This window comes from Oryctolagus cuniculus, chromosome 3, assembly GCF_051225735.1.
Source record: "Oryctolagus cuniculus isolate XC-2025 breed Fujian yellow rabbit chromosome 3, ASM5122573v1, whole genome shotgun sequence".
In the NCBI taxonomy this organism is placed as follows: domain Eukaryota; kingdom Metazoa; phylum Chordata; class Mammalia; order Lagomorpha; family Leporidae; genus Oryctolagus; species Oryctolagus cuniculus.
This window is the reverse complement of record NC_142869.1, coordinates 147,786,460-147,814,188: the sequence shown is the minus strand read 5'-3', so window position 1 is coordinate 147,814,188 and position 27,729 is coordinate 147,786,460. Positions and strand designations below refer to the sequence as shown.

Here is a 27,729-nt window from a genome sequence, read left to right as displayed (position 1 = left end):
TCTGATAAGACTTAGGGGCTTATAGATTGCTATTGCTGTGTAGTGGTGCTTCTCAAATTAATGGTAGTGATGAAATTCCTTATTCTAATAGTTAAATAGCTTTCCACGATGCCAAGGCCATTGGCTATAATCTGAACTAAGTTGAACATCATGAGATGTATGAATTTGCATGTTGTTGACAGACAAGGTACTGGAATAATAGTAGACTAGGTGAATTCTTCACCTTGTCTAGAAGAGCACTTCTACTGATGCTGTTTCAGCCATACAAATTTAGCTTATGATGTGTTGAAAGCATTGCCATTTTCATTTGGGTAAACTGTCAAGGTTTTAAGCTGGAAACAGTTACAATTAAGAGAATGCAAATCAGGTTTGAAACTGGTTTTTGGAAGGAACTTTTTGTTTAACTTATTATTTTGCATAAAGAAGATGCATATAAAAGGTATATAAAGCTAACACTGAATTTTCTTCTTTTTTTAGATCACTAGAAACAAATTTCCACCTGAGAAAATGTTGAAATAGGAATTACACACTTACTGGATTTTCTGGATGAAATACACGCAGTTGATTTTTGTAACGTGGAGAAAAAGCCAGATTACATGTGTAAATCACTGCGTTATTGCTTTAGTCATTGTCTGTATTTAGCAATGACAAGACTGGAAGAAGTAAACAGAGAAGTGAACATGCATTCTTCAGTGCGGTATCTTGGCTATTTAGCCAGAATCAACTTACTTGTTGCTATATGCTTAGGTCTTTATGTAAGATGGGAAAAAACAGCAAATTCCCTAATTTTGGTAATTTTTATTCTTGGTCTTTTTGTTCTTGGAATTGCCAGCATACTGTATTATTATTTTTCAATGGAAGCAGCAAGTTTAAGTCTCTCCAATCTTTGGTTTGGATTCTTGCTTGGCCTTCTATGTTTTCTTGATAATTCGTCCTTTAAAAATGATGTGAAAGAAGAATCAACCAAATATTTGCTTTTAACTTCCATAGTATTAAGGATATTATGCGCTTTGGTGGAGAGGATTTCTGGTTATGTCCGTCATCGACCCACTTTGCTAACTTCAGTTGAATTTTTGGAACTTGTTGGGTTTGCCATTGCCAGCACAACTATGTTGGTAGAGAAGTCTCTGAGCGTCATTTTGCTTGTTGTAGCTTTGGCCTTGCTGATTATTGATCTGAGAATGAAGTCTTTTCTAGCTATTCCAAATCTGGTTATTTTTTCCGTTTTATTGTTCTTTTCCTCATTGGAAACTCCCAAAAATCCGATTGCTTTTGCATGTTTTTTTATTTGCCTGATAACTGATCCTTTCCTTGACATTTATTTTAGTGGACTTTCAGTAACTGAACGGTGGAAACCCTTTCTGTACCGTGGAAGAATTTGCAGAAGACTTTCAGTTGTTTTTGCGGGAATGATAGAGCTTACATTTTTTATTCTTTCAGCATTCAAACTTAGAGACACTCATCTCTGGTATTTTGTAATACCAGGCTTTTCAATTTTTGGAATTTTTTGGATGATTTGCCATATTATTTTTCTTTTAACTCTTTGGGGATTCCATACCAAATTGAATGACTGCCATAAGGTCTATTTCACCCACAGGGCAGATAACAATAGTCTTGATAGAATCATGGCATCCAAAGGGATGCGTCATTTCTGCTTAATTTCAGAGCAGTTAGTTTTTTTTAGTCTTCTTGCAACAGCAATTTTGGGAGCAGTGTCCTGGCAGGTAAGTGTATGCTTATTTTATCAGTGCCTATGATTTCTAATGAAACGCTAGCTTCAAAGTTAAAGTTGAAATTGTAAAATCAACTGTCAGATTTCAAAAGGAGATTTTTCTGATGCCTACTCAATTTTGTTCATGGAATTGAAGCCTTGAGTACATTCTGGATAATTTGTTCTCTAGCAAAAAGGTACCAAAGTGCAAGAATACTCAGTATGTGACATACTGTCTACTTCTTAATTGTTCATTAGTGAAAGACTCACAGATTTAAGACCCCTAGAATACTAGCATTTGGAGAATGTTTAGGGACAGTAGTTTATTCCTTTCATTTTACACATGAGGAAACTAAAAGCCAGAGAAGTCATACCCAAAGTCATGGTGCTAGCCAGAGCCAGGTGACCTGGCTTTTCTCTAGTACCTGGTCTCCTCACTATAGCACATTTCTTTTAGATGGCCATGTCCCTGAAGATTTTATATAAAAGATATTAGGTTCATAATAACATATCAGGTTCTTAATTATAACCTATCTGTAAGAAAGAAAAAACCCCAAATTTTATAGTACATTTACTGCCCAAAAATGTTTATTTTTATAGACAAGGATATATATATATATATATACATAGACAAGGATATTCAAACTGTACAGTTGCAATTTGGGACTTGCTCAATCGGACTTGCCCCAAATGGTGGAGTTAGAATCATGCTAGGGGATCCCAATACAATCCCATCAAGGTGGCATGTACCAATGCCATCTCACTAGTCCAAGTGATCAATTTCAATTCACAATTGATCACACTGATAGGTCTAAGAGTCAAAGGGATCACACAAACAAGTCTAGTGTCTGCTAATACTAGCTGATAGAATCAAAAAGGGAGAGAACGATCCATCATGGGAAGCGGGATACACAGTAGACTCATAGAATGGCAGATGTCCTAAACAGCACTCTGGCCTCAGAATCAGCCCTTAAGGCATTCAGATCTGGCTGAAGAGCCCATGAGAGTATTTTAGGCATGGAAAGCCATGACACCCTGGGGAAAAAAAAAAAAAAAAAAAAGGAAGACCTAAATGGAAGATCTCTGTGAGTGAGATCCCAGTGGACAGAACGGGGCCATCAAAGAAGGAGGTACCTTTCTCTGAAGGGAGGAGAGAACTTCCACTTTGACTATGACCCTGTCAGAATAAGATCGAAGTCGGTGAACTCAAAAGGCTTCCATAGCCTTGGCAACTCATGACTGGAGCCTAGGGTGATTACTGAGGCCATAAACAAGAGTGTCAATTTGTTAACAACAGGAGTCACTGTGTACTTACTTCTCATGTGGGATCTGTCCTTAGTGTGTTGTCCAATGTGAAGTAATGCTATAACTAGTACTGAAACAGTATTTTACACTTTGTTTCTGTGTGAGTGCAAACTGATGAAATCTTTACTTAATATATACTGAATCGATCTTCTGTATATAAAGATAATTGAAAATGAAAAAAAAACTGTACAGTTGGAGTTACCTACAACCCTAAGAAATCAGTACACCATTAACATTTATTAACTCTGCACTGTCTGCTGCACACTACACTAGGTGCTGAAATTGTCAGGCTGCTTCTTCCCTTAAAGGCGGCAAGAGTAAGAGGCAGGCATATAAACAAACAATTGTGGTTCCAGTGTGACCAGTGCTGTAACTTGAGTACATCAGACTGGAATGTGGGGCACAAAGCGAAGTCAGACCTGCTTGGTGCAGTTCTCTGCTTTGTACCAGTTTGTTGTTGCAGAGTGCTTTCTGGATGTAGTTGAAGGCAGACTTGCCTAGACCTGGTGCTTTCTAGTCAGTGTGGGCTGGGGAAAGAGCCTATGTGGGAGTCAACCAAATGATGGCAACATCTTGGGTGTTGCCTGGGGGTGTCCTCCCCGTAATAAGGACTCAGAAGAGCTGTTCCCCCTCCTCTTCTCCCTGTTAGCTTCTTTCCCAGCCCTACTTTTTCTTTGCTGAGTCAGCCTCATTGATGCAGAATGCCTTTCTAGGGCATCAGATCCTGTTAACCAAAAATTTTCTTAGTTACCAAATTTTGTGTATTTGTATTATACAGCAGTGATCTTCAGATATAGGATGTGTGTCCCTGGAAGTATACAAAAGCTTTCAAGAGAATGTGAGCAAAGATATCTTTAAGAGTCAATTTCTAGGTTCTTACCTTCCATTCTACTCTTTTCTGAAGTTGATCTACTTCATAATGCCCCTCAACTTAGATGTGAAGTGGTATGTCATGTGATTTTAATTATATATTTCTAATGACTAATGATATTGAGTATCTTCTAATGTATGTGCTAGCCATTTATTCTTTGTTTTTGAAGAATCTTATTCAAATCTTTTCCCCATTTTTAAATTGGGTCATATCTCAAGTTTTAAGAGTTCCTTATTCTAGATAAATCCTCTGTATGAGATGAATGATTTGAAAATGTTTTCTACCAGTCCACAGCTTATATTTTCATTTTCTTAATGATGCTTTTTATTTAATAGTTACTTGAAAGGCAGTTACAGAAAGAGGGAGAATCAGAGATCTTCCATCCACTGGTTCACTCTCCAGCTGCAATGTCCAGGGGCTGCTCAAGACTGAAGCCAGGAGCTTCATCTGGGTTTCCCAAGTGGGTGCAGGGGCCCAAGTACTTGGGCAATCTTCCACTGCTTTCTTTGGCACAGTACCAGGCAGCTGGATTGAAAGTGAAGCAGCCAGGACATGAACCAGCACCCACGTGGGATGCTGGCATCACATAACTCCATTTGCCACCACTCACTATGTGGGCCCCTTATTAATGCGTTTTGAAGTGTAAAGATTTTTAATTTTTACAACATGCAGTTTCAGTTTTTTCTTTCAGTATCTTGAGAAATCTTTGCTCAACCCTAGGTCACAATGATTTTTGTCCTAGGTTTTTGTTCCAGAAGCTTTATCACTTTAGTTTTTACATTTAGATATCTGATCCATTTTGAATTAATATTTGTGTATGTTGAGGTAAGGATTTTTTTTTAAAATACAAATTGCTAATTGTTCCAGAACTATGTTGAAAAGAGTGTACTCTCATCCCCTGAATTGCCTTAATACCTTTGTCTAGAATCAGTGAAATGTAAAAGTTTTATTTTTAACTATTTATATTGATCTACATGTCTATTGCTAATGCTAGTGTTACACTGTCTCGAGATGTTTTCTAATTTTCTTTTAAATTTCTTTCTGTATCTATGGGTTATTTTTTTTTGACAGGCAGAGTGAACAGTGAGAGAGAGACATAGAGAAAGGTCTTCCTTTTGCTGTTGGTTCACCCCCCAATGGCCGCTGTGGCCGGCACACCACGCTGATCCGAAGCCAGGACCCAGGTGCTTTTCCTGGTCTCCCATGGGGTGTAGGGCCCAAGGACTTGGACCATCCTCCACTGCACTCTCAGGCCATAGCAGAGAGCTGGCCTGGAAGAGGTGCAACCGGGACAGAACCTGGCGCCCCGACCGGGACTAGAACCTGGTGTGCCGGTGCCGCAGGTGGAGGATTAGCCTATTGAGCTGTGGCGCCGGCCGAGTTATTTGTTTTTTATGCTATACTTGATATAGCTAATCTATTCTCTAGACCAAGGAATTAATCCTTTAATGAAGGCTTCACCCTGTGACCCACAATACACCCCTCACTAGGCCCCACCTCCTAGCACTGCCACACTGGGGACCAAACTCAGTGTGAGTTTTGTAGGGGAAAATCCATATTCAAACATAGCAATTTCCTCTTTCAGTTCTGTCATACTTTTTTGACTTGTGGCTTCTGAAGTTCTGTTCTTAGTTGTAAGTGCATCTTTGTTATGTCTTTTTAATATAGTGACTTTTTAATTATGATAAACATAGTTGAGTAATTACAAATTATATGGCCTACAAACCCCACAGAAATAACTAGCCCTTTATACAAAAAGATTGCCAACCTTTGTTCTAAACCAGTGCCTCTCAAACTTTATTATGCATATTAATCATGGAAATCTTACTAAGATTCTGAAGATTGGAATTCACTAACTTTGAGGAACAGCCTGAGATTCTGTATTTGTAAAAATCTTCAAGGTGATGTAGAAACTTATTGGATGGCATTAATTTATTTGAGACTAATATAATCTACCTGAGACGTCTATATTCCAATTGTTGCTATTTGATAACTGCTACCTCTGGTATACACATTGTACCTTGGAGGCAATTTTTTTTTAACTTAATTTTAATTTAACTAATGTTCTGTGAGAAGATTTCCCAAACTGTTCTGCCCAGTGTTCTGTGAAATGCTAATGATTATACTCAGAGAAAGTGTTTAAGGAAGTACAGAAAGAAACATTTCCAAATTTACTTGACTGTGAAATCTTTGCTTCTACCCTTCATTACTCCCATTATTCACTGGTCCACACACAACTTTTAACCTCTGTATGAAACAATTTGGGAGGCACCTCCTGGGTTTATACGAGTTTCACTCAATTTGAATGATGAAAGAATCAGAAAATTATATGTGAAAGACAAATAATTAAGAGCTTTGTTAGGATAAGACTATTCTAGGGGTAACATTTTTAATCCAAGTACATTGTAAGGGCTATCTCAAATCTTTAAATTAGATTTTAATTTAATTTTTAAATTGAACTATTTTCACTTAACATTCCTGATGCTGTTGATAGTTAAACTTTTTTAATAGTATAAACCCATTTGTAACATTTCTTTGAAAAGAGTACTAAAATGCTAAACTGATTTTTCTCTGTCCAATTAAAATATCCTTGAGTAGCTTTCCACTGGAAGAGACACAGTGAATTTGGCAAGAAAAAAAATAAGGAATTAAACAATCATTTTGATTAGATCAGCTTGTCAGCAATGGACAAGATTGGTGAAAAGAGATACAGGTTGAAATCAAGAAGTCCAGCTAAATGCAAGAGAGAATAAAGACTTGGACTAAGGTGTTGTAGGAAAAGTGCAATGAAAAGAATACAGAGATTATTATCAAAGGAAAAACAGATTTTATTGAGAAGTAACTGTAAAATTCATTTTATTTATTTGAAAGACAGTTACAGAGAGGTAGAGGCAGAAAGAGAGGGCTTTCACCCGCTGGTTCACTCCCCAGATGGCCACAATGTGCGGAGCTGTGCCGATCTGAAGCCAGGAGCTTCCTCCGGGTCTCCCACGTGGGTCCAGGAGCCCAAGGAGTTGGGCCATCCTCCACTGCTATTCCCAGGCCATAGCAGAGAGCTGGATCGGAAGAAGAGCAGCTAGGTCTAGAACTGGCGCCCACATGGGATGCCGGCACTCCAGGCCAGGGTATTAACCCACTGCACCACAGCGCCAGCCCCAAGAAGTAACATTTAAAGAGAATTTGGATTGATGTTGAGTTGAACATTCTTACATGGTAGATAGTCAAAAAGATGGTGGGAAACTGAAGGGAGCAATGGGAATGTAGGATGAGAGAAAGCATGAAATTCATGGAGTTAATGACCTAGTATGCATTTGTACTTTATAAAACCCCTGAAATTATATTTACCTTTTAAATATTTCTAGGGAGTCAAATGTACTCTTCTTACTATTAGAAAAGTAAAATAAGATACATGAGGTTTATATGTCTTGTGGAGTACAATTGTAACCTGGATGTTAATTCCCCAAAAATGAGCCTAGCTATTTTTTCTTATTTTAAATTTTTTATATGTGGGAAAATCTCAGTTGTTAGTAAAACTAATAGTTTGACATACAAATAATCTGCGTTAAGGAAAAATTTGTATATGGTAATACACATCCATTTCAATATACAATTCTATGATTTGGACAAATGGACATACTTAGTTGTATGACCACCAGTACCACTACCACTACCACTGTCAAGATATGGGGCAATTCTATTACCTCCCAACAATCCCCCCTGCTCCTTTGTAGTCAGTCCTCCCAATAATCCAGTACTTAGAAATTCTTAATGTATGTCCATAGACATAGACATTTTCCTAAATCCTAGAATAACATATACATAAAATCATATAGTATGTGACCTCTGGAATCTGGCTTCTTAGCATAAATCATTTGAGATTCATCCATGTTAAGTGTGTTGTCAGTAATTTATTTTTATTGCTGAGCAGCCTCCCATTATATGGATGTAGCACAGTTTATCCATTACTCAGTCGAGGGAGATTAAAATTATTTAGTTTTGGGTAATTGTGAACAAAGATTTGTCTTGTGGTAACATAAGCTTTTATTTTAATATAGTCTTGGGTTGTCAGATGGTAAGCATGAGTTTAACTGTATAAGAAACTGGGCTGTTTTCCAAAGGAGCTACACCATTTTGCATTGTTACCAGCAGTGTACAGGAGTTGCAGTTGCTCCACATACCCAGTAGTCCTTAATATTATCTGTTTGGTTTTTAACCATTCTGATAGATGTGTAGTAATTAATTTGTTGTGGATTTATTTTCTATCTCCCCAGTGACTAATGATGTTAATCTTTTTATGTGCTTACTTGCCTATTGTATGTTGTTCTTAGTGAAATACCTGTCAGTGTCTCTTGGCCATTGAAAAACTGGTTTTTCATTATTGAGGTCTGAGAGCTCTTTATGTATTCTACATAGAAATCCTATACTAAAGATATACAAGGACTCTTAAAAATTCATGAAAAATGATTATGAAAAAAACTATGCATGGATTTCAGTATTTTTTTGGTACTGAAACAAACTTAATTCTATTTCCTTGCAAAACTTTTTGAAGTACCTTCATATGTCTTGTAAATTTTTCATGTCAGTATGTGATTTATCTTTGCATCATCTTACCATATTTATGGAGCAGAAAAACCTTAATTTTGGTGTAGTCCAATTCAGTTTTTTCTTGTATGAATCACATTTTGATGTCATATCTAAGAAATCTTTGCCTGATCTCTTTTAAATAGATGTTTTCTAAACCCATTGGAATAGCTTTGTTTTTTGTTAGTTTTGCTGAGTTTAAATTTTCAGAATGAGTCAATAGTCATTTACATTAAAAAGCTAGAATTTCACCATTAACTTCTGTTGTGTTTTCTTCATAATCTCATTTCAACTTTAAAATGCAACATCACAGCTGTTGTTTCTTGCAATTTGTATTATATTCATTGAATGTGCTATTTGCTTTCCTCTTTTAAACTTTTTTCCTCAAATAAGTCAGTTAGAAAGGCAGTACCATAACATTTGGTGCTAGTTTTATTGCTCAGCCATAGGCTTTTATGATAATTGATAATTCACAGAAGGATAAAACTGGGGAAAGTGTTTAGATACATAAGAGCCCCTTGGCTTTCCTTATATTTAGTAATTCTCCATGTAATCTTTTACATGAGATTTTATATGCCTTTCCTTGCCAGTCATTGTCATTTGTAGATTCACTGGGGGTTGATACAGATTCTCATAGAAGCCCTTTTAACCCAAATGAGAAACCATGACCACTGTTGATTTCTCCATAGGGGAAGCAGTGCAGTCACTGCGTGTGGCAGATGTCTATAGATCAGCCTCACATCTGTGTAAGGCAAAAGTGGTGAACATCCAGCTCACAGGCCCTAGAAGGCCTACAAAATCATTTGCTCTGGCTCTGCCAAGACAACTGCAGGTGGTACTCAAAATTCAATAAATTTATAGCAGGCTGAAATTAAATGGATAATTTTGTATGGCCCACAAATGAAGTTATAAATATCCAGATGGCCCTTGGCAGAAAAGCTTCCTGACCCTGAAGGGATCACACAGATGCAGCAGAGTGAGTTACATTTCTAGCAAGATGGCAGGATCAGCCATATCACCTCATTGGGCATGAGGGCAGGGAGTTTTTAAATCTGCTAGGACTAGGAAGTGTTCAATTGTACAATTTTTGTTGCATTTCTCTTCCTGTCGCTTTGAACTATTTTAGATGAGATGAGGACATTAACTCTTTCAGCTTGCAGCTAAAATTTTATGTTTTATCACTTTTGCCAGAACACTATGAAATAGGATGTCTTTGTTTTATGTTCCTATAACAATACTACAGAATGGGTAATTTATAAAGAAAAAGATAATCACAGATATGGAAACTAGAATGTCTAGTATCAAAGTGTCATCATTTGGCAAGAGCCATCTTGTTGTGTCACTCTGTGGTGGAAATTGAGGGATGGGGAGCCAAAAGATCCAATTTACATCCTCAAGCCTCTTTTTTTTTTTTTTTTTTTGGACAGGCAGAGTGGACAGTGAGAGACAGAGACAGAGAGAAAGGTCTTCCTTTTGCTGTTGGTTCACCCTCCAATGGCTGCCACGGCCGGCGCACCGCTCCAATCTGATGGCAAGAGCCAGGTACTTATCCTGGTCTCCCATGGGGTGCAGGGCCCAAGCACTTGGGCCATCCTCCACTGCACTCCCTGGCCACAGCAGAGAGCTGGCCTAGAAGAGGGGCAACCGAGACAGAATCTGGCACCCCGACCAGGACTAGAACCTGGGGTGCCGGCGCCGCAAGGTGGAGGATTAGCCTAGTAAGCCACGGCGCCAGCCTAGCCTCCTTCTATTTGGTAGAGCCCTCATGATCCAAACATCTCCCATTGGGCCCCACTTCCCAACACTGCTATATTGGGGATTATATTTCCAACGCATGCTTGAGACCCATTCAAACCACCACACAGGAGTAGAGGCTTCCCTGACCCTATCTCAAACCAAGCCCTGAATATTGTTTTCCTCATAAAAAAGAACATGATACAAATCATGCCTTACTCAATGACTAGGATGAGTTCTGAGAAACATATTGCTAGGCAACTTTATCATGTGTAAACATTAGAGCATGCTTACACAAACCTCCATTCAGCTTCTTGATGTAATCAAGAAATGCTGTAAATACAAGATGTAGGTGGCTTCTGCCAGCTTAATACAGCATACTGTTTTACAATAAACATTTTTAAAAATAAGTATGCCCTAAAAACATAAAAAGTACAATATAGTAAATAAATGTGTGTGCCATACTTTTATATGCCAGGCAAAGTAGGGTTTTTTTTTTTTTTTTTTTATTATTTGACAGTTATAGACAGTGAAAGAGAGACAGAGACAAAGGTCTTCCTTCCATTGGTTCACCCCCCAAATGGCCACTACGGCTGGCTGCACCGATCTGAAGCCAGGAGCAAAGTAGGGTTGTTTATGCCAACCTCACCACAAGTGCCTGAGTAAATGCATTGCACTACAACGTTACAAGGGCTGTGATCACTAGGCAGTAAGTTTTTCAGCTCAGTTATGAGACTATCTAATGAGTAACTTGTTTATACCTAGAAGGTATGAGTGGTCTATTGTTGAGCAAAACGTCATCATCTGTATTCCCTCTAACCAGCTGGTCTTCCAGCTTTTAAAAACATTAAAACATTTTTAAATAATTATAGGTTTTCAGTTTTTTTTCCATTTTAATAAGGCTTACCATTCTTGCACTGTTTTATGTGTACTAACTGCTGTTCTGTCTGTGTCATTTATATGTATTGTTTTACTTTATCTTCATGACTCTGAGATGGGTACCATTACTGTTACTGTTCGCAAGAGGAGAAACATGCTTGAGTTTAGGAAAGTTGCTCAGCACGGCTGGTGTGAATCCAGGCCGTGTACCTTTGCAGCCTTTACTTTAACTACTTTACTCCATTTCATGTACTGTTAGGAATGAGCACAGAGCACTTAATGTCTATTGGTTATGTAGAGGAAAGTAAGACTCAGTAGACTGAATTTGATTCAACCATTGTTTCACTTTTATAAAGATTGTGTTCTAAAGCTTTTTTTTAAAATTAGAAATTTTTAGGTTTTTTTTTTTTTTTTTTTTTTTTTTTTGTAAGGCTGAGAGCTCTCATCTGCTGATTCACTCGCCAAATTGCCCATGAGGGTCAGGACTCAGCCAGGCTTATGCTGAGAGCTGAAAACTCAATCTGAGTCTCCCACATGGGTGGCAGAAACCTAATTACTTGAGCCTTTACTTGCTGTCTCCTAGGATTGTGCATTAAAAGATGGAATCAGAAGCAGAACTTGAACCCATGCACACTGATATGCTACAGGTGTCTCAGCAGGCACTTAAACACTACCCAATGCTTGTCTCCAGTTTGTTATCTTTTGAGGATCCTCAGCCCCAAGATAGTTCTAATTATCTACGAGGGTGTTTAAGATTGATTTATCTGAAACGCAGAGTGACAGGAGAGATAGAGATCTTCCATCCACTGTTTCACTCCTCAAATGATGTCAATGACCAGACCAAAACCAGCAGCTTTTTCCAGGTCTCTCACATGGGTGTAGGGGCCCAAGGACTTGGGCCATCCATTGCCTTCCCAGGTGCAGGGAAGTTGGATCAGAATCAGATCAGCCAGGACTTGAACTGGTGCAAGTATGGGATGCTGCGCCACAACCCCAGCCCCTCTACAAGGGTCTTAACAACTACACATCAAGATTTAAATAACAATAGTCATTTAGATAAAAAAGTAATAATTGTTTAGATTTCTATTGTTTATAATGACCTCATACCACTTTTCAAATGTTTCATTACAAAGAATAGCTACCTTTATTATACTAGACATTCTTCGTATTTCTAATCTATACAATAGGTCATAAAATAAGTATACCCTTTATGGATTCAGGAAATCAAGACTATAAAGGTTAATTAACTTGTTCATGTACACACAGATGGTAAGTGGCTGAGAGCTAGAATTGAACCAAAGTCTAACAGCAAAACACTTCAGCCTATTGATTCTACATTTAAAACTATAAAGAGGCTTTTGTAATTTCTTTAAAAAGATTTATTTATTCAAAAAGTAGAGTTACCGAGAGAGGGAGAAGACAGAAAGAAAGGTCTTCCATCCTCTGATTCACTCCCCAAATGGCCCTGGTTGGCAGAGCTGGGCTGGCCTGAAGCCAGGAGCCAGGAGCTTCTTCCAGGTCTCCTATGCAGGCACAGGGTCCAAGCTCCTGGGCCATTTCCTGCTGCTTTCTCAGGCCATAGCAGAGAACAGGATTGGAAAAGGAGCATCCAAGACAAAAACTGGCACCTGTATGGGATGCTAGTTCCATAGACGGAGGCTTAGCCTATTATGCCACAGTGCTGGCTTCGATAATGTTCTTAAATTGCCTGAACTAAGCAAAGTTTTGAAAGTTGCGTGTGGTTTCTTAAATCTAGGTTTCTCACTGAACAATATAGTATCTCCATTTACATATTGCTTCATAACACCCATTATTTATGTTTCTTAGGCTTGACTTTCCCATAGATTTCTACATATATTTTCTAAATCTGACTGACTCACTGTGGCACTTAGAAAAATACTTCTAGACAAGAATTACATGCTTCTTAGTGTAAATGCCAGATTTTATATGTGAAATTTAGACATTGGCATTTGTATGTTGCATTAAAAGTTTTGTTCCTGTCACCTGAAAAATTTTAGGATATGGAATGTTGAGCTTTAACATAGCTTTCAAGTTCAGCTGAATAGATAACCAATAGCTTATAATTACTTTTGTCCAAAAGACATTGCTTACAGGTTGTTTGTTGGTTTTGTATTTTATTTATTTTTTTAAACTTTTATTTAATGAATATAAATTTCCAAAGTACAGCTTATGGATTACAATGGCTTCCCCCTCATAACGTCCCTCCCACCTGCAACCCTCCCCTTTCCCACTCCCTCTGTAATTAACACAATTATTCTTAGGTGTTTCAATTTTAACTGAAAAGTGATCCCTGTTAGGAATTTGGAAAACATTATGCTGAGTGAAATAAGCCAATCCCAAAGGGACAAATACCACTTGTTCTCCCTGATAGGTGACAACTAACTGAGCACCAAAAAGGAAACCTGTTAAAGTGAAATCAACACTAGGAGAAACGGTGACTTGATCAGCCCTCACCCTGACTGTTGATGAACAACTTAATATGTTATCCCTCTTAGTATTTTTTTTGTTCTACTTAATATTTTTGGTTGAATACTGTAATCAATACACAATTCTTCTTAAGTGCTGAAACTTAACTGAAAAGTGATCATTTAAATAGAAGAGTGGGAATAAGAGAGGGAAGAGATGTGCAATTCGGGACATGCTCAAGCTGACTTACCTCAAACGGTAGAGTTAGAAACAACCAGGGGAGTCCAATTCAATCGCATCAAGGTGGCATGTACCAATGCCATCTCAGTAGTCCCAGTGATCAATTTCTGTTCACAGTTGATCATAATGATAGGACTAAGAACCAAAGGGATCATATAAACAAGAATAATGTCTGCAAATACTAGCTGATAGAATCAAAAAGGGAGAGAATGATCCAACATGGGAAGTGAGATACACAGCAGACCCATAGAATGGCGGATGTCCTAAACAGCACTCTGGCCTCAGAATCAGCCCTTAAGTCATGCGGATCTGGCTGAAAAGCCCATGAGAGTCTTCAGGCATGGAAAGCCAAGACACTCTGGCAAAAAAAAAAAAAAACCTAAATGAAAGATCTGTGCGAGTGAGATCCCAGTGGAAAGAACGGGTCAGCAAAGAAGGAGGTACCTTTCTCTGAAGGGAGGAGAGAACTTCCACTTTGACCATGGCCTTGTCTAAATATGATCAGAGTCGGTGAACTCAGGGGGCTTCCATAGCCTTGGCAGCTCATGACAAGAGCCTAGGGAGATTACTGAGGCCATAAACAAGAGTGTCAATTTGTTAAGTCAACAACAGGAGTCACTGTGCACTTACTCCTCATGTAGGATCTTTGTCCTTAGTGTGCTGTACATTGAGATTTAATGCTATAACTAGTACTCAGAAAGTATTTTTCACTTTATGTTTCTGTGTGGGAGCAAACTGTTGAAAGCTTTACTTAATGTATGCTAAACTGATCTTCTGTATATAAAGAGAATCGAAAATGAATCTTGATGTGAATGGAAGGGGAGAGGGAGTGGGAAAGGGGAGGGTTGCGGGTGGGAGGGACGTGTTGGGGGGGAAGCCATTGTAATCCATAAGCTGTACTCTGGAAATTTATATTCATTAAATAAAAGTTAAATAAAAAAAAATTACTTGAGATGCAGAGAGGCATAGGGAAAGGGGTGGAGACAGAAGTGGAGGCAGAGAAGGATATAGAGAGCTCTATCCATTGATTGATTCCCCAAACTCACAAATGCCAGGGGCCAAAGTCAAGCCAGGAACTCAACCCAGGTCTTCCACGTGGGTGGTAGGAACCCATTTACGTGACCCATCACCTCTGCCCCCAGGGTCTACATCAGCAGGAAAGTAGATTGAAGAACCAAAGCTGGAAATCGAACCCATTCAGTCTGATATGGATCATGGTAGTCTTAGCAAGCACCTTCACTGTTAGGCTAAATGCCTACCTTGGATATTGCTTTTTTTTTTTTTTTTTTTATCTAGTTTGACAACATCTTCCTTTTGAGTGTAATCACATTAAATATAGTTATTTACTTGGAAATGTCAGCCTTTTTTTCTATTTGTCTTTTAGATGGTGCATGTATTTTTTTGTCTGTTTTTCCTTTATGGTTCTTTTGTGTCAAATTTCTTTTAATGTATCACTTTAATTCTGTCCATTTTCAATTGTTTTAGTATTAGCAGTTGTGCTATGGATTTCTGTATGTGTCATAATTTATGATTAACTACATCAGGTTAATACAAAGCTTATTCCAGTAAAATATGGCAAAAACTCTACCATACTTTTCCTTCCTCCATCTTTGTGCTATTGTCATGTCAATGTATCTTTAAACTCAACAGTACAGTTCTAAAATACATTTATACATTTTTAAAGTGTTATCTACATGTTTACTATTTCATTTTATCCTATGGATTTAAGTTGCATCTTGTGTTATTCCTATCAGTGTGAAGATTTTTAGTATCTTACGAGGCAGATCTAACTCTTCTCAAACTTTACCAGCCATAGAATTCTTCATTGACTTGTTTATTCTGCCAATACTTGGTATATATTTTTCTTTTCTTGCTCTTAAGGTAAATCCTAAACAGTTTTGACTCCTTCATTCTTTTTTTGAACTCAAAATCCAGGTGCTTTCTGCCCCATAATCTTGACCTTTATATTTTCCTTTGGTTGATTTCTTAGCCTTTCATTTCCAGTTGGTCATGAAAACCCCTGGACATTCCAATTATCAATAGAATAACCTCTAGAAGGAAAAGGGAATTTTATTTACTTGCTCAAAAAAGCAATGATTATTGCCTTGGCTTTCCAGAAAGCCAAAAGTTAAATTTCATTTGAAAATATAAACATTGGCTCCCAATGTAATCATCTCTCCTTATAGATCTAGCAATCTATCATTCTTCTAAATGTTTTGTTTTTAACTATTCCAGTAGCAAATCACCAAAGAACCCAGACTTCCTGGTAAGCTGTTAGCACCACCATTTTCATTTTATTTACCAAATTAAGGAATAGAAAATTGAAACCCAAGCTCAGACTTTTTCTAACCCACTTGGTTATGGTGTATAATTCTTTTTAATGTTGCTGGTCCCAGTTTCTAATATTTTGTTCAGAATTTTTGTGTCAGTGTTTCTTTTTTCCTGTTTTCCTGTGAAGTTTCTGTCTGGCTTTCAGATACAGTTACCTTTTCTTACCTAAGACCCTCAATGGATGCCTGAACCTGTTCATAATACTAAAACTTATATATACTATTTTCATCCTTTACATATGCATCTGCTACATAAAGTTTAGTTTATAAATTAAGTGTGGGGAGGGATTAGCAATAATAAAACAATAACTATATAGTATGTGACCACAAACACTGCAGTATTGTGACTTGATCTGTCAACTGAGCTGGCTAAGTGACTAATGGATGGTCATTCCTATACCATGGACAAGTCGGACCAAGGGATGGTTTATGCTACTTAGAACAGTGCCCAGTTAAAAACTTGTTTCTGTAATTTTCCATTTAATATTTTCAGACTGCAGTTGACCATGAATAATTCAAACTTCAGGAAGTGAAGCCATGGCTAAGAATGACCTACTATGTTATATAACTAGCCTTTTAGGATAAGTTGAAGTTCTGCCCTACTCATTATTTCTTTATTTGCATTCTGTTTTGGGTTTAATTTGCTCTTTGTCTATTTTTCTTAAGGTAGAGGCTTAGATTATTGATTCAAGATTCTTTCAAATATTTTTAAGCGATGTGTTTTCTTTCAAGCACTGTGTTAGCTGCATTCTAATGTATATAAAATGCTGTGCTTCTGTTTTGATTCAGGCCCAAATTTTCTAATGTGACTTCTGAGTCCTTAGGGTTAGTCATAAGTATGTTTATTTAACTTTAAACATTGCAGGATTTCTCAAATTTGTTTCTCATTTGTAATGAATTTCCACTGTGGTCAGAGCACATACTTTGATCGATAATAGGGTTGTTGTAAAATACAGTATACATTTTTAAAGTTACCCACATGATCTCGATTTCACTTATAGTTTACCATACAATGTATCTTGGAGAATGTTCCATGTGTAGTTGAAGTTAATTTGTATTTCTCTGTTGGGTAGGACATGGGTGGCTAAATGCCTTTTAATTTATTACAAACTACACCTGAAATAGATTGATAGTATTTTTGAATTCTTCTATATCCATTTTTATTTTATATCTATTTTTTTGTATCCAATGTAGAAAGTGGGGCATTGAATTTTTTTTGTATCCAATGTTGAAAGTGGGGCATTGAAGTCTGAATAGTATTTTTTTTTTTTTTTTTTTTTTAGTTATTTGAAAGGCAGAGAGACAAAGATCCCCCATCTGCTGGTTCACTCCCCAAACATCTACAACAGCCTGGGCTAGGCCAAGCTGAATTCAACAGATAGGAATTCAATCCAGGTGTGCCACATGACTGGCAGGCCTACCTGTCACCTGCTGTCTCTTACGCATTAGCAGGGAGCTAGAATGAGCAATAAAGCTGAGACTTGAACTCAAGCACTGTAGTGTGAGATTGTCAGTGTCCCAAGTGTCATCTTAACTACCTTACTAAAAGCCTACCCCTATAGTTTTAATTATCTACCTCTCTTATACATTTTGTTTCTTCTTATTTGAGGATCTTTTGAGATGATTAAAAATTAAGTGTTATTTCCATAGTAAATTGACTCAATTATAAAATATCTCTTTGCTTCTAGTAATATTTCCTGTGTCCTATATTAATATATTAATGTAGTCACATCAATGATATTAATAGCTTTTTCTTTTAAAGAGATTGCATCTTGGAAATCTGTATTGTGTCTTATGAATAGCATGTACTCTGGACATTGCTTTTTGAAAAATACTCTGGCCTCAGAATCAGCCCTTAAGGCATGCGGATCTGGCTGAAAAGCCCATGAGAGTCTTTCAGGCATGGAAAGCCAAGACACTCTGGCAAAAAAAAAAAAAAAAAAAAAAAAAAACCTAAATGAAATATCTCTGCGAGTGAGATCCCAGTGGAAAGAATGGGTCAGCAAAGAAGGAGGTACCTTTCTCTGAAGGGAGGAGAGAACTTCCACTTTGACCATGGCCTTGTCTAAATATGATCAGAGTCGGTGAACTCAGGGGGCTTCCATAGCCTTGGCAGCTCATGATAAGAGCCTAGGGTGATTACTGAGGCCATAAACAAGAGTGTCAATTTGTTAAGTCAACAACAGGAGTCACTGTGCACTTACTCCTCATGTAGGATCTTTGTCCTTAGTGTGCTGTACATTGAGATTTAATGCTATAACTAGTACTCAGACAGTATTTTTCACTTTATGTTTCTGTGTGGGAGCAAACTGTTGAAAGCTTTACTTAATGGTTTTATGTTCACTTTATATATTCTGAAATTTCAGGGTTGTCTTCAAATTTGATAGTAACATTAGGCTAATTTAGAGAAGCAAAAGATGAAAAGTATCTACACTTAGTTGCTTTAATCTGAAGAGTTGATCTTACTGTCACGGCGAATTGATTAATGAGTACTTCAGAGTCACATATGGCTTCTTGGTTGAAACTGTGGAATAAAGGTTTCCAAGCCAGTATAACTGAAGCTTTCTGAAAATGACAAGTGAATAAAACATTCAAAATTTGTTTTGGCTTTCCCTGGACACACTTGCCATCTGTTCTGATTGTGAATTTTTTTTATTGCCAGCTATGTTCATTTTTTGTGTTATATTAATATTTAATATTTTTCTAAGCTTGCTTACTCAAAATACCTAATGGAAGTGTTTAATTCTATTCCCCCAAAAATTTTGTTTGAAAAATTTGATAAAATTCAGTTTTCAGTTTCCAAGCATTTATAAATATGAAAATAGGTTACCTGTTTTATATGAATTGTAATTAGTAACCCCCTAAATCCCTACTTTAGCCCTACTATGAGATATTATCACTTGTGTTAAATAACTGACTTGAAGGTACTGAACAATATTAATGTCAGTATTTTCATTGTAATTTAAATTATTTAATTAGACTTTCCACTTAAGTTATTTACAGATTGATTGGCAATTGAACTTTATCTTACATAGTTCACTACTAAATCAGACTGTTTAATACTTTCTTATAGTGGTTGAAAAGTATCATATCCTTAATTTCACAATAAAAATCTCAATGGCTTGCAAAATTCTTTAATGTAGTAGTAATAACCATTGATATTTTGTACGCAAGAATAAGTCCGACCAATCTCTACATTTGACATATTTAGATAAGTAGAATCATGTTTAAAATAAATATTCTAGCTCTGCTTTTAGAAATGGAAACTTTTTTCCATTTTATTCTTTTTTTTCTGTAGGAAAGGAGAGGAAATTGATAGCTTGTTAACGAAGAACACCTTTTCTGCTGGTACCATAGGGAGGAGAACGTAATTTTTTATTTCTGTCCTCCAGAATTCTTAGTCTTTCATTCCAGGGGTCAATGCCAACTAACAAGAGAAAAGCAAGCCAAAGTTTATTGATATGTATACCTCATGTCTACATGCAAAACACCTAGGGCACGAGCAATTCTCAGAGATGACTTAAACTTTTTTTCAACATATTTATTTGTATTCTTTTAGAAAATTTGAAGGGTTGCAGGGGGAATAGTGAGAGAATGAATGCTCCCATCTGCTGGTTCACTCCCCAAATTCTCACAATGGCTAGACTGGACCAGGCCAAGCTGAATCTGGGAGCTGGAACTCGATTCAGCCATCACTACTGCCTCCTACAGTCTACATTGGCAGGAAGCTGGAATTGGGAGCCAGGGCCAGGTATTGAACCCAGGTACTCCAGTATGAGACATGAGCATCCAGATAGCTGTCTTAACCACTAGGTTGAATGACCCAAAAGATGACTTTTAATTAAGGCTTATATAGCATTTTCAATAAGGAAAGTAACTTGTTAGAGAAGTGGCATGACAAAGGAAAAGGACTTTGAGTCTCTAGAGGTGGCAAATTTTGGGAAGGCAAATAAGTGGGATTCTGTTAGTACCAGAGAACATACCTATCTTCTAGCCCATTAAGGGTTTAAAGCGGTCTTCAGTGATCAACTTTTGTCCATTCCGGTAGGGAAAGGTAGAAAGGAGACCTTTGTTTTTATAAAGTTCTGTCCTGCTTTTAATGTATAAGGGGAGGCCACAGGTTTTCTTTCGTCTGTTTCTTCACAATTTGCCTTCAACTCAAATCAATCCTTATATTAATAAGGAATAGTTTATAGTGGAATATTCTGGTCTCCTGGAGTATAGTGTTCCAGTCTTTTTTTTTTTTTTTTTTTTTTTTTGACAGGCAGAGTGGACAGTGAGAGAGAGAGAGAGACAGAGAGAAAGGTCTTCCTTTGCCGTTGGTTCACCCTCCAATGGCCGCCGCGGTCGGTGCGCTGCGGCCGGCGCACCGCGCTGATCCGATGGCAGGAGCCAGGAGCCAGGTGCTTTTCCTGGTCTCCCATGGGGTGCAGGGCCCAAGCACCTGGGCCATCCTCCACTGCACTCCCTGGCCACAGCAGAGGGCTGGCCTGGAAGAGGGGCAACCGGGACAGAATCCGGCGCCCCGACCGGGACTAGAACCCGGTGTGCCGGCGCCGCTAGGCGGAGGATTAGCCTAGTGAGCCGCAGCGCCGGCCAGTGTTCCAGTCTTTTACTATTTACATGTTAAACTCTGGTCCCCTGTTCTAAGAGGAAAACAAATTTTCTAATGTTTATGATTTCTTTAGTATGTAAATGAGGATACTTTTAAAGGTACATGGGGAGTTGGAAGGAAGTCAGTCTATTTTGGTACAAGAAAATTTTGAAATCCATGCTTCTTCATATTTTTTCTCCATGTCATGAAATTTTCTAGTAACTCTCAATACAGAAAAGCTGTTTTATACATTTTACCTTTGAACTCTTCCTTCTAATAACTCTCCTAGTCTTAGCAGTCATGTGCAGGGATTTTTTTAAGGGGACTATTCTCTTGTAATTTTTTTTTAATTTCATAATTACACCTTTGTCTATGTAACAGAATAAGTAAACAAGCCTGGAAGAATACCGAGTAGACTGTTTTATTTGACCAGACCTATTTTTGAAGTGTGTACCTTTAGATAGTAATGCACCTTTGTTTTTTTCTCTGTAACTGCATACTACCATAGCTGCAGCACACATGCACTTGTCTGGCCCCTGATGACATTGGAGTTTGTGACCCTTGCTATAAAGGATAAGATGGTGAATTATTTCTTCTATTGCTATCATCAGTGGAAAAGTACTCATTATATGAAGTAAAAGCTGGAATTAATAGTGTTCATGTTATTGATTAGTGGTTCTTATGAATTGCTAATATAATTTGAAAGTAATATTTTTATGTGAATAAAGGCTTAATCAAAACATTTTCTATTGAAATAGAGCAACATGTGCAATGGAAATTGAAATTATTAATATTTAAGATAAGATGATTAATTATCAAATCTAAGAGTTAACAAAAATGAAAATACTATAGTAATGTTTGGGAGAATTAGTTGCTTTAAAGTTGTGAACTATCAAAAAGGTTAATTTTGTTCACAGATACAGTTATTAACCCAACCAGTATAAAACTATGTAAATTCTCTTGAACTTATATGAATTATGTAAAAAATATGGTATATAATATATAGTTTATATATGTTATAAGAAATGTATTTACCTTGGAAATTTGTAATACCATTAAGATGATGACAAATGAAAATGTAAATATTTAAAATTAATACAACTTGGAAGTTAATAATCAGCTAGAAAATATAACAAAGCGTAAAATGCCTAGAAATGAGTTTTTAAAGAAACGTATAAAACAAAGAAGTACTATAAAACTCTGCTGAAGGGGTAGGCATTGTGTCACAGCAGGTTAAACCATTGGTGGGGATATTGCATCCCATATCTGAATGTGCCAGTTTGAATCCCAGCTACTCCATTCCCTGTTCAGCTTCCTGCTGATGCACCATAGGAAGCAGCAGAAAACTCAAATGCTTGGTTCCCTCTTGGCTTCAGCCTGGCTCAGCCTTGGCTGTTGTGGGCATTTGGGAAGGAACATAGAAAATTGATGTACTCCCTGCCCCTGTCTTGCAAGTAGATAAAAATAACACTCCACACACACACACACACACAACTTTAGGGGCTGCCACCATGGCTCACTTGGTTAATACTCTGCCTGCGGTGCCAGCATCCCATATGGGTGCCAGGTTCTAGTCTCGGTTGCTTCTCTTCCAGTCCAGCTCTCTGTTGTGGCCTGGGAAGGCAGTGAATGATGGCCCAAGTGCTTGGGCCCCTGCACCCACATGGGAGTCTGGGAGGAAGCACCTGCCTCCTGGCTTTGGACTGGCGCAGCACCGGCCGTAATGGCCATTTAGGGGGTGAACCAACAGAAAGAAGACCTTTCTCTCTGTCTCTCTCTCTCTCACTGTCTAACTATCTGTCAAAAAAAAAAAAAAAAAAAAAGAACTCCATTGAATATCATAAAAAAAACAAATGGAAAAACATACTGCACCTAATAGGATAGAAAAACTCAGTGTTGTGCCTGGCAGACATGATTTTCAAAGCTATGCTGAACTTCTGGTCCTCTATAGGAGTAAAAGTGAGGGCCTCCAAAAGTGGGATCACTGATAAATTACCTCCATCTTATGTGGACACATTAAAGAAAGAAGGTGGAGCCATGGTAAGGGTACTTCAAAAATTGTGGAAAAGTGAATTGAAACGTAAATATTAGTGTAAAAAAATTTGACATCTGCATATAGTTTTTTCATAATATGCATTTCATGAACTCCTTGAAGATGCTTTGTATGCATGGACTTTAATTTGTTTATGTGTGTGTCCAAATAACCATATCTGGTAATTCCGCTTTCCATGAGTATTTTGAAGTGCCATCTTAGAACAGTCCTCTAATGAACCTTGTCTATTGTTAATGATCAAACCTGAATTAAGATATGTATACTGGTAATGGCCACAGCTCTCTGGCGCAAAAATCATCTCTCCTAAGCCTAAAATGAATCATGTGAGATCTAGTTTATTTTCCCCATGCATAGTCACACATAAATGTAACCAGGTATATCCACATGGCAACAAGAGCAAGAAGTAGCAGTACCAACAAAAGCTACAAAAAATTCTTGGAGTAAAAACCTATTAGAATTGTCATGCATAAAACCACATGCTCACTAAGTTGAATAAAACAGCATCTGTTACGATTTTTTAAATCTGCCTTGTCATTTTTTACAAACAAAATACAAGTCTTGGAAAATACCTGGAGCTAACTGAATGTGCATGCTTAACAATAGATTCTAGCAGGCTGAAGTGAATGTTAGTGAAGTGGAAGATGTGGAGAGGCTGTGCAACAAGGAGCACAAAAGAGGAAAAAATATGGAAAATACCAAACAGAAGGGAAGCATAAGACTCGAAAGAAAATACCGTGAAAAGATCTGTTCTGTGTTTCAAGTCCCAGAAAGAAAGTGGCCAGGGGGCAACAAAGGCCAAAGAACTGAAAGGCCAGACAGACCAATAGACGAGAAGAATGTCCCAAAACAGATCTGAGAGCACTTGATTTATGATAAAGTGGCACTTTAGAGTAATGAAGAATGGTTGCTACTTCCAGTAATTGGTTCTTAATTAGCTGTTCATGTAGGAAAAAATTAAATTGCATCATTTTCATAAGCAATCAGTATTGAGACCTAAATGTGAAGGGAAATCAATAAAGCCTTTAAGGAATAATGTAAAATACCTTTTTTTTTGGTTAGCTTAAGACTTTAAAAAATTTATTTTCATTTTATTTGAAAGACTATCAAGCTGATTCACTCCCCAAATGCCTGCAACAGGCTGATGTGTGGAGCCTGGACCTCCCTCAGTTCCTGTCTCCTACATGGGTAGCAGGAACCCAACCTGTTGCCTCCCAAGGTACACATTTAATAGGAAGCTGATAACTGGGCATGGAGCTGGGACAGGCATCCTACTTGGCAGCTTACCTGCTGTATCTGATGCCCATTCCTAAAATTTGTTTTGATTTGTGGGTATTGGGAGATTTAACAAGACACAAAATGACTACATTACAATTAAGAACTTGAGGATAAAGCACTTAAGGGAGTCAGAAAAGGGAAAAGGTATTTGCAGTACAACAAAAGGCTTTGACCTAAAATATGTTAAGAATCAAACAAAGCTGTAAATCAGTGAGAGAAAGTCCAGGTCCGGAGAAAAGTGGATAGAATATTTAACAGTTAACCAAGGATGAGACCCAAATGATCAAAGATATTTCACTTCGTTAGTAATCAGAGAACTGGATATTTAATCTAGTTTTATTTATAATGCAAAGTTTAAGCAGCTAAAAACCAGTAGTAAGGGTTCAGCTAAAGTCATATATTGTTTGAATGCTAGTTAGTCTTTTACAAGTGATTTAGAGTTATGTTAACAGGCTTATAATAAATTGACAGAATACTTATCATCCCATTTTGAAAAGAAAATGACCTACAGTTATATGCACACATATGAATATGTATTTGTGTGAATGCATATATTGCATTGAATTTGGCAATATTTCAGAAAGTTGGTAGCTATATGGTGGTGTGATTTGTAATGATTTTCATTGTGTTTTTACTTCTGTTTTTCCAGTATTTATAAGTTAGACATGTACTGCGTTATTGATACAATTGATGAACTAGAATATGCTGAAATAGGGCACTATATCCATTTTTCCATTGTTAGAGTCAGTTTTCTGGTTCTTTAATTAGAAAGTTGATGAGGTGAACCACGCCTTTTGTTAAGTGTGTTCATGCATTTAGGCTTTATATTATGTGCGATACCAATATAGGCAATATGGAATTAGTATTCTAAATGGATAGTTCAGGACTTTATAGTCTCTTGTGTCTTAAATGGGCCTTCTTGTTGTTGTTGTTGTTGAACTGTGATTAATGTCTAATCTTTCCTCCTGTTAATATTTTTGCTCACCTATTTTCCACTCTGCTTTTATGGTGCTTAACTGTCCTTCATTCATTCACTCATTTTTTCTCTTCCCATTTTATAGTTTAAGGGCTTTTCCTAGATAAACTGTAAGAAATGGAACTGATTTTGATAGCTTTAAAGTCTTAAATTTCCTGAAGATTTTTCTAATTTCTAGACTTTTTTTTTTTACAAGAAAGAAAAAGAACCCTTTCTAAAATAGTGTTTCTGATGAAAAGAGTGAATGTATTATTTGAAATCTAACATGAGGCATGTGGGTTTTAGCAGGAGGTTTGTTTTCTGGCTTTTTCTCCGTCATATCAGAGTGGTTTTAGGGATTGGTTTTTGGGTTTTGGTTTGGTATAATTTTTAGTTTCAGATGTTGACAGATTTTTAAAAATATGATATGTTGTGTTTTGCCACAGCTTCCAGACAGCCTAAGGATAAATTTAGCATTTATTGAGCTGATAAAGCTTACTTGTCAGCTTTAGCTTACAATTGGCTTTAAATTATTAATTGTCCTTTTTATCCTGTTTGGAAGTGGAGGTAAAAATATGAGTCTATATTTATTGTAATTATGTATTCATATTTACTTGAGTCATGTTGTTGTGAATTCTTTTAGCCAACAAATGGAATCTTCTTGAGCATGTTTCTAATTGTTTTGCCATTGGAATCTATGGCTCATGGGCTCTTCCATGAATTGGGCAACTGTTTAGGAGGAACATCTGTTGGATATGCCATTGTGATTCCTACCAACTTCTGCAGGTACAGTAACCTAGTATAGTTGGTAATGACTTCTTGATTCATAACATTTTCTTAGGATGTGTGTAAATATGAATAAATAACTCATTTTTTACAAGCTGTAATATTTTCAAAGTATATACCCTGTTGCATTTCTGTATTATAAATTTTTTAAAGGCAGTAAGAATAGGGTTCAATTTAAGTATTTTGGTAAGTTTGATTAGCTTATATTTTAGCTGGAAGTAAAAAAATACTAGGACCTATCCTTAGAAAATTCATTCATATCTTGTTTAAGAAAATGTCCTAAACAAGGAACATTGAACCTGAATCCAGAATTCTAGTTCTCTTACCTTAGGCAAATCATAATTTCTCCAAATCTGAGTGTCGGTATCTAAAGTGCAAATGGTAATGCCTTTTCTGCCTATCTCAGCAATTGTTTTGGAAACTAACAAGATTATGAATGTAAGAACACTGCATACTGAAAAAATGCCATACAAATACCAAAAATTCAAGAAGATGAGCAGTAAAGTTCAATTCCAAAAGAACTTTTGTCCCCAAATGAATGGGAGATCTGTATGAATCTTTACCTATTACTACATTTTTTTATTTTATAGCTAAATATTTTTAAAATGGGAGAAAAATATTTGCCAGTCATGAATTCTGATGACCAGATTTTCATCATACTTTATTGGAGGTTGGAGGTACCTTGAAATAAAAAACAATTTATCTGCTTTCAAATATTTGCCATAAAATAGACTATTTGTGGTAAATTTTCCTCCACATCAAAGGGTTAAGAAGTAGATTTTCATGGGAAATGCTAGAGATTTGGAAGACATGACAACTTTGCCAAGAGTGTGTATGGAAGTAATAATATGCACTGCTAAGTTTTTATTCCTTTATATTGCTTTTTAATATTTTTGTTATTGTTAAAACATTAAGTTCCATATATGCAAGATTTTGTTACTAGAACAGTACTGATAATACATTAAGTAAAATGTAAAGTTTTCAGATCCCTAATAGAGAAATTCCTTTTTTAGATAGGAGTGATGATTTTTTTCCCCTTTCATTATTGGTTGTCTCATTTCTGCTAGATATAAGCCTTAGTTTAATATTTTTACTGGACTACCATTTTATATGTTGCAGAATCTAAATCTTCAAGTTCATGTTCAATAGTATAGAGGCAATTGATCTTTTAATAGTGCTTGTAAATGCCGTTTGTTAGTAGATAATTTCCTGTATCATTTACATAAGTTACTGAAACTTGAACACAATACTTTATACTTTTCAATGTGAAAATTAAATGTTTAATTAAAACATCTCATTTTACCTGTTAAGATTTTTTTCTCAAGAATAAGAAGTTCTAATAATCCCCATCCAGGTATTCTTGAAATGCTTCGTATAATTTTGAGCTTAAAAAGTTTGCTGTCCAATGTGTTATTTGGTAAGTATTTGTAAATAGGGAACAAAGAATACTATCTACATTTGGAGATATTCTTCCAGCATTTAAATTACATTTTTTCTTAACAAAATAACCAATTTTTAGAAACTAGGTTTTGGTTCTAAGCTTAATTCTTAACCTTATAGGAATTTTAGAAACGCTGATTTTTCAAAATCCTTCCATTTAGATTGCAGCAACTATTATGCTTCTGAGGTGATCAATTATGAATGATCTGCAAGAATATAACATAAAGCATTTCTTAAGCACTAAAATAATTGTTTTGTCTTTTAGTCCTGATGGTCAGCCAACATTGCTTCCACCAGAACATGTACAAGAGTTAAATTTGAGGTCTACCGGCATGCTCAACGCTATCCAAAGGTTTTTTGCGTATCACATGATTGAAACATATGGATGTGACTATTCCACAAGTGGACTGTCTTTTGATACTCTGCATTCCAAACTTAAATCTTTCCTTGAACTTCGGACTATAGATGGACCTAGACATGATACATACGTTTTATATTACAGTGGGCACACGCACGGTTCAGGAGAGTGGGCTCTAGCAGGTAAAGGC

At 36.8% G+C, this 27,729-nt stretch overlaps 1 protein-coding gene across 6 annotated transcripts in view; it reads left to right on the top strand.

Annotated features, from left to right (window-relative positions):
• The window catches only part of TMEM168 (transmembrane protein 168), a 39,034-nt gene that overhangs the window by 4,707 nt on the left and 6,598 nt on the right, over positions 1-27,729 (top strand). For 3 of the 6 annotated variants that reach the window (XM_089328517.1, XM_089328516.1, XM_089328518.1), the window contains exons 2-5: positions 478-697; positions 1,328-1,724; positions 25,599-25,741; positions 27,447-27,721. In XM_089328517.1, coding sequence (XP_089184643.1) covers positions 597-697; positions 1,328-1,724; positions 25,599-25,741; positions 27,447-27,721 — 916 coding nt within the window. In that variant the 5' untranslated portion in view covers positions 478-596. Of the gene's footprint in view, positions 1-477; positions 1,725-25,598; positions 25,742-27,446; positions 27,722-27,729 lie in introns of all 6 variants that reach the window. The other 3 variants (XM_051848889.3, XM_051848890.3, XM_017342728.4) reach the window with 1 other exon arrangement.